The 16462-nt window shown below is 47.0% G+C and overlaps 1 protein-coding gene across 1 annotated transcript in view; it reads right to left on the minus strand.

Annotated features, from left to right (window-relative positions):
- ASB3 (ankyrin repeat and SOCS box containing 3) overlaps positions 1-16462 on the minus strand; it is a 231854-nt gene that overhangs the window by 38579 nt on the left and 176813 nt on the right. Inside the window, exon 6 of the mRNA XM_068233121.1 lies at positions 11210-11455. Coding sequence (XP_068089222.1) covers positions 11210-11455 — 246 coding nt within the window. The remainder of the gene's footprint in view (positions 1-11209; positions 11456-16462) is intronic.

Here is a 16462-nt window from a genome sequence, read left to right on the forward strand (position 1 = left end):
CTGGGAGCAGGAGAGACAGTCCCAACTGTCCTGATCACCCCTCCCAGTTACTAGGCAACGAAAACAACATCAGAAATCCCCCCCCCCCCCCCATGCTTTGCACAGTATCAGGGAAAAATGTCCGGACAGTTTTCTTTGATGGGGTGGAGTTTAGCTTCTGTGCAGCCAAAAATGAGGCTTGGGTAAGAAAAACAAAGTTCTGATGCTGTGAAAGAAACACCAAGCCTTTCCAGTGCTGCTGAGTAGATTTTTAGTCTGGAGGTTCCCTTTAAGTGTGAGCACACACCTGAAGATGGTAGAATGCAGGGCATGTGATATTAGAGTTTTCTGGGATTCCCAAAGGACTCGTTGCAGGTGGAGTGTAATTTGCATGGGTTACCGAGATTTTGCAACATATCAAACGTATATCGTAAGCGAATGCGTCTTTCAATCAGTCCTTGAGGAAAGCATTTCCAAATAGCAGATATTTAACGTTCTCATAAATCAGGAAATGGCGGCCTTCAGAAGGCGATAAAGCAGCGAGGTCGGATGACAGCCACACAGTAAGTTTAATTAGTAAACATTTATGATTCCATTTGAAATGCTTTTAATTTGTTTGGGGACTGTTTTCCTGGCCCACTTCAGCTGACTGGCGAGTATTTTGTATGTAATGCCAGTCTGAGGGCTTTTCAGAATCTGCAATCTGCAGACGCTATTGTGACAGGCAATTACTTCTCCTACTAAATCTTTCTAACTTCATACTCTCTCATTTTTCTGTGTATTTTGTCACGCATGAAAATAACGAGAACAATGAGAAGTAAATGGCGGGTGTACTGCTGGCTGATCAGGTGGGCTGCGGAGGCTGAGCAGTGATTAGAATACACCAGGTTTACATATGCTGGTAAAGGGTTTATCAGTAGTGTACATTATAAATGATAGCTGGGCAAGCTTGACTTCAGTTCCATCTCTCTCTCTCCCCCCCCCCCCCCCTCTCTCTCTCCCCCCCCCCCCCCCCTCTCTCTCTCTCTCTCTCCCTCTCTGTCTCTCTCTCCCTCCCCCCCTCCCCTCCCCCCTCCCCCCCCTCTCTCTCTGTCTCTCTCTCTCTCTCCCTCCCCCTCTCTGTCTCTCTCCCTCCCTCTCTGTCTCTCTCCCTCCCTCCCTCCCTCTCTCTCTCTCTCTCTCTCCCTCCCCTCCCCCCCCCCTCTCTCTCTGTCTCTCTCTCTCTCTGTCTCTCTCTCTCTCTCCCTCCCCCTCTCTGTCTCTCTCCCTCCCTCCCTCCCTCTCTGTCTCTCTCCCCCTCTGTCTCTCTCTCCCCCTCTGTCTCTCTCTCCCTCTCTGTCTCTCTCCCTCCCTTCTCCTCGCTCTCTCCCTCTCTCTCTGTCTCTCCCAAATCCAAAAAAGCTTTATTGGCAGGACCACATACATTTAGCATTGTCAAAGCAAAACAAAACATTAACATGGGGGAGGGGGGATTGTGGGAATAAGGGAAGGATATAGATAGGGGTCTCTCTCTCTCTCTCTCTCTCATTTTTCAGGCTTGATTCCTGGCAGAAATGTTTTTAGTGGCAGAGATTATGGTTTTGTGTATAAGCTTCCTGATTTAAGTGGATCTAAACACTTGCACAGGACAGAATGGAAACACAGAGAAATGCACCCTGTATGTATTTAGAGAGTTTAGCCTGTTTAATTTCAAACTCAAAAAGCATCCATGGTTAATAAGCCAGGCAACCACAACTGCATGTAGCAAAAAGTATATAAATGTTATTTAAGGACGTATCCGTAATAAAAACAACCAAATCTCCAGCGTTGTTGAAGGGGGGAAATGTATATAATAAAAATGAGAATAATCAATACACAGTGCTGATGAGGAAATGATCGAAAAACATGTCCCATAAAATGACTAAGTGAGCAGCGTCCACTCCTGAGTACAGCTATCCTGATCACACATAAATAATGGCTGTCAGTAAATATATAATAAGCTCCTCACCGTATCAGAAGCACTGCCCCTCTCAGCACCCGCCGGGGAAAAGAGACCTCACCTGTGGTGCTTCTTCGCTCTAATCACAAGTTGTAATTTGATCTCTCCACTGTGTCACCTGACTACCATGGCAGATAAGGCGGGTGAGCTAATTTGTAAACATGGGATATTAACCCTATGGCTGCTTCCATGAAAGCAGGAAGTAGATAAACTGCAGATTAATTGCAGGATGTGTATCAGCTACCAAAAGAAATGTTTTTCTGTAAAGGTTATTATGCTGTTTGTTATCTTTTAGAGCTGAGAGGAAGTTCTGGGTTCAGGTCCACTTTAAAATGTTAAATAAATCACTTGTAATATCTCTCTGAGGGCTACATGCACAGAGGGTGCAGGGTGAAGCCACATAACAGCTCACCCTGCTGCAGAAAGAGTCCTGGCAGTGTTAGTTACTACCCACCTCCCTCCAGCCCCCCTCCCTCCCTCCAGGTCCCCCTCTCTCTAGCCCCGCCTCCAAGTCCCCCCCCCCCCCCCCCCCGGCCGTCAGGGGAGAGACGTACTTCGGCTGCCAGCTATTGCCGGTGGCTGAAATACACAGTTTTTATGGTAACTTGGGCTCTGTCTTTTGACGGCATCCAAATTACTGTCTGAGCTCCGCTATAGCTGCAATTCACATTCCAGCCTATGGCAGCGCATGCAGGGCCGGATTTAGGCCAAGGCCTAGGGCACCACAGCAGCAGGCTAAGCTGGTGCAGCATTTGCAAATGTTGCAATGCAGGGAGATCAGGTGAGCGCCTGACCGCGGTACTCTGCTGCTAGCCGCCTGTGCAGCAGCCACCTTGCTCTCTGTGCATGTTGGCATTGTGGCTGGCGGCTATAGACTTGGGCAGCATTGGAGACGGAGGGGAAGAGGAAGCTTCTGCACTGGAGACGAGCGGAGAAATGAGTGACACTCGGTGTGAAGGCGAGCTGGCTACCTATACTGAAAGAGGGGGTGGGAAAAGGAGGGATTAAGGGAGTTAACTGGCTACCTATACTGGAGGGAAAGAGGGGAGGAGTCATCTGGCTACCTATACTGAAAGAGAAGGGTGGGGGAAGGAGGGATTGAGGGAGTCATCAGGCTACCTATACTAGAGGGTAGGGGGAGGGGTCATCAGGCTACCTATACTAGAGGGAAGGGGGAGGAGTCACCCTGCTACCTATACTGGGGGGGGAAGGGGTCATCAGGCTACCTATACTAGAGGGAAGGGGTCATCCTGCTACCTATACTGGGGGGGAAGGGGTCATCAGGCTACCTATACTAGAGGGTAGGGGGAGGGGTCATCAGGCTTCCTATACTAGAGGGTAGGGGGAGGGGTCATACCGCTACCTATACTGGGGGGGGGGGGGTCATCAGGCTTCCTATACTAGAGGGAAGGGGTCATCCTGCTACCTATACTGGGGGGGAAGGGGTCATCAGGCTACCTATACTAGAGGGTAGGGGGAGGGGTCATACCGCTACCTATACTGGGGGGGAAGGGGTCATCAGGCTACCTATACTAGAGGGTAGGGGGAGGGGTCATACCGCTACCTATACTGGGGGGGAAGGGGTCATCAGGCTACCTATACTAGAGGGAAGGGGGAGGGGTCACCCGGCTACCTATACTTGGAGGAGGGAGTCATCAGGCTACCTATACTAGAGGGAAGGGGGAGGAGTCACCCTGCTACCTATACTGGGGGGGAAGGGGTCATCAGGCTACCTATACTAGAGGGAAGGGGGGGAGGGGTCATCCCGCTACCCATACTGAAGGGGGGCAGCAGGTGAAAGTGGCCTTGGGTGGTAAAGAGTACAAATCCTGCCCTGGGCGCCTGGCACAACCACATTTCCCTGCGCTGTTTGTGCCGGTCTCACTCTGAGTATCCCGGTCTGAACGTGATGATAATGATGATGAAGCAGCAGTCGTCTCACCCACAGAACTTGCTGTTACATCTTCCAGCCAATAAACTCTGAGTCTAGTGGCAACATTGTCACCGCTGGGATCCCTGTTCTAAAGGAAGCGGTGACACTGGGCAGATCTGGTCCAACAGCAATCCTAACAGGAAACCTGAAATAAGGAAACTCGCCTCAGTAACATACTCACCTACGGAGAGGGAAGACTCAGCAATCTATAGAGCCTTCCCAGTCCTCTGTCTGCTCGTTCCTCTGCTGTGCCCCGTTTATATATCCTGCCCTTGTACCCCCGAGAGCATCTGAAGACGGGCGAATGACTTTAACAGGGGGGACAGCGGTCTACAAGCCTTGTGTTCTTGGGTTACTGAGCGGTGGAGAGAGGGTTAAATATTCCTGCAAGCGGAGCGGAGGAATCTCCGGCCCTCACCCAACATTCATCATCCCCGGACCAGTGCAGGGACTGATCAGAATCCGCTTTATTCACCGAGGACGACAGAGGTTGCGGATTGTTTCTGGTACAAGCGGCATTCACAATAGTGCAGATGACAGATGCTACGGACAGGCATTGAGACATTCAGACATAATAGATAGAAACAAAATAAGCATAAGTGATATTGCAGAGTTTATGGAGGAAGGGCCAGGGTTTATAGCTAGGGTTTCTGACATCTACATAGGGTCCACACAAAGTCAGAGACTGCAACACGAGGGGCATGTGGGAGGCAGGATTGGGTGGCTAGAGGCTTTTGCACAGGTGAGGGCTAGAGTTCAGAAGGAGAACAGCCTGGGGGTAGAAGGAGTTCCTGAGCCTGGTGGTTCTGGAGGGGATGGTTCTGTAGAGATGACCCGAAGGGGGAAGATTGAAGTAGCGACTGCCTGGGTGAGCGGGATCATCAGATATCCTGTTTGCCTTGGACCTCAATCTGGAGGTGTGCAGGAGGTCCGGGGGCAGCAGGGGTGTCCCGAAGATTCTCTCAGCAGCGTTGATCACGCTTTGAAGTTTGAGCCTGTCACTAGCTGTTGCACCCACGTACTAGACAACGATAGAAGTGCAAAAAAATAGACTCAATGGCGGCAGAGTAGAAACAAGTCAACAGTTCTCGCGCATTCCAAATTTCCTCAGTTGTCAAAGGAAGAATAACCTTTGCTGAGCTTTCTTCTGGGTTTTGGTGGAGTTCTCCCCCACCTCAAATCATTTGTGATGGTAGCGCCTAGGAACCTAATGCCTGACACCCTGGAGACATCCATACCCTTGATGGAGACCAGGCTGAGTGCTGGGGGATGCCTTCTGAAGTCTACGATCATTTCCACTGTGTTTGCTGTATGTGGCGCAATTTAGATTGTTTAGGTCTCAAGGAGCCATATATAGGTAGTTGATCAGAGATGGCAAGGGCATACCAACGAGCTGCCTTATAAGTGTCCTTCAGTAGCAGTGGTCCAGGGTGTTCTGCTGCCTAGTCGGGCAAGTAATGTGCTGTGTAAAGCGAGGTAGCTCCAAGCGGAGGTTAGCTTTGTTGACGTCCCCCAGGATGATGAAGAGGGAGTCCAGAAGGGCTTTCTCCCACCACTGGATGGTGTCGGTTAGTATACACAGATGTCCTGTTTTCTGCTTATATATAACACAGAGGGAGTGGAAGCACAGTTCGGTGGGCAGTTTGAATAGCCAGGAGACTACAGACCAGCCGAGAGCGCTGGTCATGTGACCTTTCACCACTTCCAAGAGGGCTGCTTCCATGGGGAGAATATGCTGCTGGTACCATAACAGCAAACACACTAATCCACACGGTGATCCTTTCAGTTGACAACTTAACCACTTCCCCACCAAGGACTTTTTACCCTGACAGACCAGAGCAATTTCATCTGTCAGCGCTCCTCCCTTTCATTTGCCAATAACTTTATCACTGCTGATCATACATAAACGTTCTATATCTTGATTTCTTTCCCCACAAATTAGGCATTTTGTAGTTGATACTTATTTTCAGTAATTACTTTATTTTCTATGCATTGCATTGGAAAAAAAAACAAGAAAATAAATAAAAAATACGCTATTTTTCTGATTCCATCCCCTATAGTTTTCTGATAAACATTGCTACTATAAATAGAACCCACCCATTTTTTTGCCCGTTAGTCCCGGCTATTCACCACATTTACATTATGTTCCTAGTACAATGTATGGCACAATATATTATTTGGAAATATAGGTGTAATTTTTCTGTTTTTTTTCTGTTTTCACGTCAATAATTTACTGGATCGAGTTCCACGGTTTTTACCCCTTAAGGTTCCTGACATTTTTGACACTTTAGCTGTGTTGTTTTGATACAACAGTAACTTATACCATCTGAGTGACATATATCTTGTTTTGTTTCAGTACAATCTAGGCTTTCTTTGGGTAATATTTTTTTCCCTAAACCATTTATTTTGCAATCAGGCGTAAATGCAGAATATATATATTTTTTTTCACATAACACTTCCCACAGTTATAAAACATTTCAAGGGAACCTGAAGTGAGTAAAATTGTTTAACCACTTCACCACTGAGGGGGTTTACCCCCTGACCACCAGAGCAATTTTCACCTTTCAGCGCTCCTTCCATTCATTCGTCTATAACTTTATCATTACTTATCGCAATAAAATGAACTATATCTTGTTTTTTTCGCCACCAATTAGGCTTTGTTTAGGTGGGACATTACGCTAATAAATTATTTTATTCTAAATGTGTTTTAATGGGAAAATAGGAAAACATTTGGGAAAAAAAATCATTATTTTTCAGTTTTCGGCCATTATAGTTTTTAAATAATGCATGCTACTGTAATTAAAACCCATGAAATGTATTTGCCCATTTATCCCGGATATAAAACCGTTTAAATTATGTCCATATCACAATGTTTGGCGCCAATATTTTATTTGGAAATAAAGGTGCATTTTTTTCAGTTTTGCATCCATCCCTAATTACAAGCCCATAGTTTATAAAGTAACAGTGTTGTACCCTCCTGGCATAAATAGTTAAAAAGTTCAGTCCCTAAGGTAACTATTTATGTATTTTTTTTATTGTAATTTTTTTTTTTAATTACAAAAAAAAATAAAAAATTGGGGAGTGTGGGAGGTAAGGAGTTAATTTTTAGTGTAAAACTAATGTATTTGTATGTAAAAAATGCTTTAGGGTGTAGTTTTACTATTTGGCCACAAGATGGCCACAGTAACTTTTTGTTTATGCGACCTGCAAGCGTAGGAAGTACGCTTGCAGGAAGTGTTATGAGGCTGGGAAACTTTTATTTTCACAATGATTGCTGCTTCTCATAGAAGCAGCTGATCATTGCGGGGGGCTGAGATCAACGAACGGGAACGTTATTTTCCTGTTCATTGATCTCCGGGCGAGTGGGCGGCGGCGTGCACGAGCGAGCGGGAGCGCAGACAGCGGCAGGAGCGGCGGGAGATGCGGATATCTCCGTCCCTGGTGTTGACAGGGTGGAAAAAGGGACGGAGATATCCGCACCGCTGGTGGTAAAGTGGTTACAATAAATAAGTCATGTAGCTGCAAATGAATATTACATACTAACCTCACTGTCAGTTCCTCTCAGAAGCTCACCATTTTCTCCTTACAGTGATCCCTCCCAGTTCTGACAATATTTTGTCAGAACTGAAATATACCAGTTGCTGTCAGTTATATATCAGCAGCTGTCAGTTACAACTGAATGCGCAAGGTAATGTCCATGTTTCTTTATGGCTCAAGTGGGTGCTATTACCACTCTCCCACTCTAACATCTTTCACCACACTAACTGAACAGTGTCTTTCCTCACTAATCTCCAAAGCACATCTCACTACCTGTGCCCTGGACCCTATTCCCTCTCATCTAATCCCCCAGCTTTCCTCCTCCTTTAAAGGGAAGGTTCAGGAAGGGTGGGTAAAAAATAAAAATAAATTTTCACTTACCTGGGGCTTCCTCCAGCCCGTGGCAGGCAGGAGGTGCCCTCGCCGCCGCTCCGCAGGCTCCCGGTGGTCTCCGGTGGCCGACCCGACCTGGCCAGGCCGGCTGCCAGGTCGGGCTCTTCTGCGCTCCAAGGCCCGGAACTTCTTCGTCCCACGCCAGCGCGCTGACATCATCGGACGTCCTCCGGGCTCTACTGCGCATGCGCAGTAGTTCTGCGCCTGCACAGTAGAGCCCGGAGGACGTCCGATGACGTCAGAGCGCCGGCGTGGGACGCAGAAGTTCCGGGCCTTGGAGCGCAGAAGAGCCCGACCTGGCAGCCGGCCTGGCCAGGTCGGGTCGGCCACCGGAGACCACCGGGAGCCTGCGGAGCGGCGGCGAGGGCACCTCCTGCCTGCCACGGGCTGGAGGAAGCCCCAGGTAAGTGGAAATTGATTTTTATTTTTTACCCACCCTCCCTGAACCTTCCCGTGAATCTCGCTCTAACAACTCTATTCAACCTTTCTATCTCCACTGGCACTTTTCCTTCCTTATTCAAACAAGCTATAACCATACCACTAACCAAAAAACCCTCTCTTGATCCAACTTCTCTATCCAACTACCGTCCTATCTCTCTCCTCCCCTTTGCTTCTAAACTGCTGGAACGTCACATCCACTCAGAATTGTCTGCCTTTCTCTCTACCAACTCCTTACTTGACCCCTTTCAATCTGGATTCCGCACACACCATTCCACTGAAACTGTCCTCACGAAAGTTGCTAATGACCTACTGGTAGCTAAATCCAAAGGCCAGTTCTCCATTCTAACACTCCTTGACCTTTCCTCTGCCTTTGAAACGGTTGATCATGCTCTGCTTCTGCAGACACTGACATCTTTAGGAATCAAGGGACAAGCACATTCCTGGATCTCCTCTTATCTCTGTGGACGCTCTTACACTGTCTCCTTCTCTAACACCAATTCCTCTCCACGCCCACTGTCTGTTGGTGTACCTCAAAGCTCTGTTCTTGGGCCACTTCTTTTCTCAATCTACACCCGTGGCCTGGGACAACTAATTAACTCTTTTGGCTTCCAGTATCACCTCTATGCGGATGACACCCAAATCTATCTCTCAGCTCCTGACCTGTCCTCACTACTATCCAGAGTCCCCAACTGTCTACGTGCCGTTTCTGCATTCATATCCTCCCGCTTCCTCAAACTCAACATGACTAAAACGGAAATTGTGATTTTTCCACCATCGCTATCTTTACCCCCACCAATTGCAACCATAACGGTAGACAACACCCCAATAACCTCAACCACTAAAGCCCGCTGCTTGGGGGTTATACTTGACTCAGAGCTCTCCTTTAAACCTCACATTGCCTCATTAACCACCACCTGCTATTTCCAGCTCAAAAATATATTCCGTATCCGTCCCTTCCTCACACAAGAAGCCACCAAATTGCTTGTTCATGCCTTAATCATCTCCCGCCTAGACTACTGCAACACCCTGCTCTGTGGCCTACCAAAAAACAGGCTAGCACCTCTCCAATCCCTTCTAAATTCAGCGGCCCGCCTCATTCACCTCTCCACACGCTCTTCCGATGCAGCCCCACTGTGCCATTCTCTCCACTGGTTACCCATTACCCAGAGGATCCAGTTCAAACTCCTGACTCCTGATACAAAGCCCTCCACGAGTTGTCTCCTCCATACATCTCCTCACTAATCTCAAGATATTGTCCCTTCCGCAACCTCCGCTCCTCCAAAGAAATTCTCCTGGCCTCTAAGCTGATCACCTCCTCTCATGCTCGCATCCAGGACTTAACACGAGCATCACCCCTTATCTGGAACTCTCTTCCACAGCCTGTACGTCATGCTCCAAACCTGGACATCTTCAAACGCACTCTTAAAACACACCTTTTCAGACAAGCTTATAACATTATATAGCCCTTATTTACTTCTCTGTCACAATGTAATCAGAGGCAAAGAATCCATCCTCCACCCCCTTACCTAGTGTGTCCCCCACAACCCATTAGATTGTAAGCTCGCAAGGGCAGGGTCATCCTCCTAATGTTTACTGTTCTTGTAACAATATTTGTGCTGCTTGGAACTTTGCTGTACATTTGTTAGTATATCTATGTTCCCCTTATCATCTTATTGTGCTTTGTAAAGCGCTGCGGAATATGTTGGCGCTATATAAATAAATAATAATAATAATATTACAGTTCAGAAAGCTGTTATGGGGTAATGGCCATGTTTAAAATGGAGGATGGAGAATTCCATTGATCACAGAGGACAAACAGGACACAGGAGAGGAGAAAGAGATTGAGGAGTAGACTACACAGGAGGTAAGTATGACCTGTGTATGGTTATTTTGACTTTTTATTTTCAGTTCAGATTCTCATTAAAAATGAATTATTTGGCCCTTTCCGGTTACAACGATACCCCAAATGCCAGATTTAATTCATAGCTGAGTATGTAGCGGACTGTTATCCCCAGCCTGCATGTCTGTGGCTATCGAATGCGTTCGTTAGGGTGACAGTTCGAGTGCCACAGTGCTGTACAGATGCATCGCTAGGCAACGGCAGAGTGTTACATCTGTAGGGCATTGGGGTCCCAAACTTTCACCCTAGCGATCGCATCCAATTGCTACAGGCGGCAGTCATTAAAAGTTTATAAGCAGGTATAGGTATTGCAGGGGTTAACAATGAGATAACAGGCTAGGCTGGGGTAAAAAATTAAGTGGGAATAAAATTAAAAAAAACAAAAAACACTTTTTTTTATTTTATTGGGACCATGTCACTATTTTTTTCTTCTTTTACAACTTTCTTTTTTTTTTTGCCTAACTTTACTGAATGATTGCTGCTAGCAATAGCAACAATAATTCACCTCTAACAAAGGTTTGTACACGTGTACAAGCATGCGCGATCACATGCACGAGCGCCAGCAGGCAGCGATTTCCAATGCAGGACGTAGATTCTACTTCCTAGAATCTACTGCAGTACTTATTAGGATGTAGAATCTACGTCCTGAAACTTTAAGAGGTTAAAAGTCCATTTTCCTCCCACATTCCAAAACATACAGATAGGTTAATTGGCTTCCCCCTAAATTGGCCCTAGACTAGGATACATACACTACACGGTACACAACAAAGACATATGACTATAGTAGGGACTAGATTGTGAGCCCCTCTGAGGGACAGTTAGTGACAAGACTATATATACTTTGTACAGCGCTGCGGAAGATGTCGGCGCTATTTAAATACTAAATAATAATAAAAGATTGCATTCCTGACTACTGATTAGATGCATTGAGTAATCTGGATGGAAAGGATGGAAAGGATGGAAGGCAGACTTGTGCACATTGGCTCATCACACGCAGAGAGGACAGGAAAAGACTCCCAGAGCATGCAGAAGAGCTGACAATTCTCACCATGCAGCATCCAGCAAGCGTTCCGGATCCAGGCCGGCCAGCAGCAGGTCAGGCAGCCACTCTTTGTGACCGCTGTTAGATGACTGCTGTTTAAATGCATCAAGTTCCTCCCCGGAGGGCAATGGGCAGCGCTGGCTCAGAAAGTAGCGGAATAAAGGGAAATTGTTGTATTCCAAACAAGTCCCTAAATATAAGCTTGACAGCTTCAGCCCATATCTGAGGAGCAGCGGGGCCAGGTCCGAATGCCTGGAAATACAAGGAACAATTTCATATTAACAAAAACAACACACACATCCCATATACACTGTGACTATACACATCCCATATACACTGTGACTATACACATCCCATATACACTGTGACTATACACATCCCATATACACTGTGACTATACACATCCCATATACACTGTGACTATACACATCCCATATACACTGTGAATATACACATCCCATATACACTGTGAATATACACATCCCATATACACTGTGACTATACACATCCCATATACACTGACTATACACATCCCATATACACTGTGACTATACACATCCCATATACGCTGTGACTATACACATCCCATATACACTGTGACTATACACATCCCATATACGCTGTGACTATACACATCCCATATACACTGTGAATATACACATCCCATATACACTGTGACTATACACATCCCATATACACTGTGAATATACACATCCCATATACACTGTGACTATACACATCCCATATACGCTGTGACTATACACATCCCATATACGCTGTGACTATACACATCCCATATACACTGTGACTATACACATCCCATATACACTGTGACTATACACATCCCATATACGCTGTGACTATACACATCCCATATACGCTGTGACTATACACATCCCATATACACTGTGAATATGCACATCCCATATACACTGTGAATATACACATCCCATATACACTGTGACTATACACAGCTCCGTTATTTCAGGTACAGTATAGGCAGAGTAGGGACCCTTCTATGGAGAAAACCTCAATGCTGGTGCAATTGTCCAGAACAGAATGTTGCTTGCTGACTAGTATAGGCAGAGTAGGGACCCTTTCTATGGAGAAAACCTCAATGCTGGTGAAATTGTCCAGAACAGAATGCTGCTTGCTGACTAGTATAGGCAGAGTAGGGACCCTTCTATGGAGGAAACCTCAAAGGTTGGTGCAATTGTCCAGAACAGAATGCTGCTTGCTGATTAGTATAGGCAGAGTATGGACTCTTTCTATGGAGGAAACCTCAATGCTGGTGAAATAGTCCAGTACAGAATGTTGCTTGCTGACTAGTATAGGCAGAGTAGGGACCCTTTCTTTGGAGGAAACCTCAATGCTGGTGAAATAGTCCAGTACAGAATGATGCTTGCTGATTAGTATAGGCAGAGTAGGGACCCTTTCTATGGAGGAAACCTCAATGCTGGTGAAATAGTCCAGTACAGAATGTTGCTTGCTGCCTAGTATAGGCAGAGTAGGGACCCTTTCTATGGAGGAAACCTCAATGCTGGTGAAATTGTCCAGTACAGAATGCTGCTTGCTGACTAGTATAGGCAGAGTAGGGACCCTTTTGATGGAGGAAACCTCAATGCTGGTGAAATAGTCCAGAACAGAATGTTGCTTGCTGACTAGTATAGGTAGAGTAGGGACCCTTTCTATGGAGGAAACCTCAATGCTGGTGAAATTGTCCAGTACAGAATGTTGCTTGCTGATTAGTATAGGCAGAGTAGGGACCCTTTTGATGGAGGAAACCTCAATGCTGGTGAAATTGTCCAGTACAGAATGTTGCTTGCTGATTAGTATAGTAGTATAGGCAGAGTAGGGACAGTTTCTATGGTGGGAACCTCAATGCTGGTGAAATGGTCTACTACACAATGTTACTTGCAATCCATTTTGGAAGCTAAGGTCCACCATTTTCAAACCAAATGTTATTTTGCAACCTAGCTGTGTTTACTTTTACTAGTGTCCCAGCTTGCTGTATGTTCAGAGTGCAGAGGGTTAGTGACTGTTTGCCCTACATGAAGGTGGCGTTTATACAGCCAGAGAAGCTTGTAATTGGCAATAACTGCAAGTCTCGTCCACTCAGGAGGCGGAGCCTCAGTCAACGCCCATTATACCATAACAGGAAATACTTCCAATGGATGGGTGGGATATTCTGCTGCTGTCTCATTGGTCAGTCAGGTCAATGGCAGCAGGATGAAGAGAGTCACTGCTCGCTGGTATTACCCACCACACATAGAACATCTGTTCAGAGATGAAATGAGCTATAGATTGCGCTCTATGGGTGCTTTATAAACAGAGCCCAAGCTATCGGGGCATTACTCTGACCATGCATTTTGTCAAAGAGAGCAAAGGCAGACGTCAGTACCAGGCAGCAGAGAGAAGACACAGGAACTTCAAACCATTCATCAAAAACATTTCAGGATACAATGAAGTCAATTTCTAAAAACACCAGGTTACTGAATTCCAGCCTGACTACAGGGAACACTATTCTACGATTCTTCTGTTACTGGAGATATGCTTTAGAAACATGACAACACCTATTCTGGCTCCCCTCTGCCAGACAGACATGCAGGGGTTGCTTTTTTTGGAAAGTTTATTTTGTTGTTTGTGCTGCAGACCAGAAAGCAGAAAGAATGGCGTTTCTGTGAGCTGCGTGCAGCTTTGCCGACTCCTGCGGCTGTCTGTTGTGATTGCTTTTACTCTACCGATTGCCTACTGGTTGTCTAAACGTTTCAGAATCATTGCTGTTTCCCAAAAGGTGTCTGCAGGGAGAATTCATCAAACCGAGACCATAGTAATTCCTTATACCTCGTACTTACACATGGGATACACAGACCCGGCTACACCAGCACCTGCCCCAGAGAGCTGACACTCTAATCCTTATACCTCGTACTTACACATGGGATACATAGACCCGGCTACACCAGCACCTGCCCCAGAGACCTGACACTCTAATCCTTATACCTCGTACTTACACATGGGATACACAGACCCGGCTACACCAGCACCTGCCCCAGAGAGCTGACACTCTAATCCTTATACCTCGTACTTACACATGGGATACATAGACCCGGCTACACCAGCACCTGCCCCAGAGAGCTGACACTCTAATCCTTATACCTCGTACTTACACATGGGATACATAGACCCGGCTACACCAGCACCTGCCCCAGAGAGCTGACACTCTAATCCTTATACCTCGTACTTACACATGGGATACATAGACCCGGCTACACCAGCACCTGCCCCAGAGAGCTGACACTCTAATCCTTATACCTCGTACTTACACATGGGATACACAGACCCGGCTACACCAGCAGCTGCCCCAGAGAGCTGACACTCTAATCCTTATACCTCGTACTTACACATGGGATACACAGACCCGGCTACACCAGCAGCTGCCCCAGAGAGCTGACACTCTAATCCTTATACCTCGTACTTACACATGGGATACACAGACCCGGCTACACCAGCACCTGCCCCAGAGAGCTGACACTCTAATCCTTATACCTCGTACTTACACATGGGATACATAGACCCGGCTACACCAGCACCTGTCCCAGAGAGCTGACACTCTAATCCTTATACCTCGTACTTACACATGGGATACACAGACCCGGCTACACCGGCACCTGTCCCAGAGAGCTGACACTCTAATCCTTACACCTCGTACTTACACATGGGATACATAGACCTGGCTACACCAGCACCTGCCCCAGAGAGCTGACACTCCAATCCTTATACCTCGTACTTACACATGGGATACACAGACCTGGCTACACCAGCACCTGCCCCAGAGAGCTGACACTCTAATCCTTATACCTCGTACTTACACATGGGATACACAGACCCGGCTACACCAGCACCTGCCCCAGAGAGCTGACACTCTAATCCTTATACCTCGTACTTACACATGGGATACATAGACCCGGCTACACCAGCACCTGCCCCAGAGAGCTGACACTCTAATCCTTACACCTCGTACTTACACATGGGATACACAGACCTGGCTACACCAGCACCTGCCCCAGAGAGCTGACACTCTAATCCTTATACCTCGTACTTACACATGGGATACATAGACCCGGCTACACCAGCACCTGTCCCAGAGAGCTGACACTCTAATCCTTATACCTCGTACTTACACATGGGATACATAGACCCGGCTACACCAGCACCTGCCCCAGAGAGCTGACACTCTAATCCTTATACCTCGTACTTACACATGGGATACATAGACCCGGCTACACCAGCACCTGCCCTAGAGAAGCTGACACTCTAATCCTTATACCTCGTACTTACACATGGGATACACAGACCCAGCTACACCAGCACCTGTCCCAGAGAGCTGACACTCTAATCCTTATACCTCGTACTTACACATGGGATACATAGACCCCGCTACACCAACACCTGCCCCAGAGAGCTGACACTCTAATCCTTATACCTCGTACTTACACATGAGATACACAGACCCAGCTACACCAGCACCTGCCCCAGAGAGCTGACACTCTAATCCTTACACCTCGTACTTACACATGGGATACACAGACCCAGCTACACCAGCACCTGCCCCAGAGAGCTGACACTCTAATCCTTATACCTCGTACTTACACATGGGATACAGAGACCCGGCTACACCAGCACCTGCCCCAGAGAGCTGACACTCTAATCCTTATACCTCGTACTTACACATGGGATACACAGACCCAGCTACACCAGCACCTGCCCCAGAGAGCTGACACTCTAATCCTTATACCTCGTACTTACACATGGGATACATAGACCCGGCTACACCAGCACCTGCCCCAGAGAGCTGACACTCTAATCCTTATACCTCGTACTTACACATGGGATACACAGACCCAGCTACACCAGCACCTGCCCCAGAGAGCTGACACTCTAATCCTTATACCTCGTACTTACACATAGGATACACAGACCCGGCTACACAAGCACCTACCCCAGAGAGCTGACACTCTAATCCTTACACCTCGTACTTACACATGGGATACACAGACCCGGCTACACCAGCACCTGCCCCAGAGAGCTGACACTCTAATCCTTATACCTCGTACTTACACATGGGATACACAGACCCAGCTACACCAGCACCTGCCCCAGAGAGCTGACACTCTAATCCTTATACCTCGTACTTACACATGGGATACATAGACCCGGCTACACCAGCACCTGCCCCAGAGAGCTGACACTCTAATCCTT

This window comes from Hyperolius riggenbachi, chromosome 4, assembly GCF_040937935.1.
Source record: "Hyperolius riggenbachi isolate aHypRig1 chromosome 4, aHypRig1.pri, whole genome shotgun sequence".
In the NCBI taxonomy this organism is placed as follows: domain Eukaryota; kingdom Metazoa; phylum Chordata; class Amphibia; order Anura; family Hyperoliidae; genus Hyperolius; species Hyperolius riggenbachi.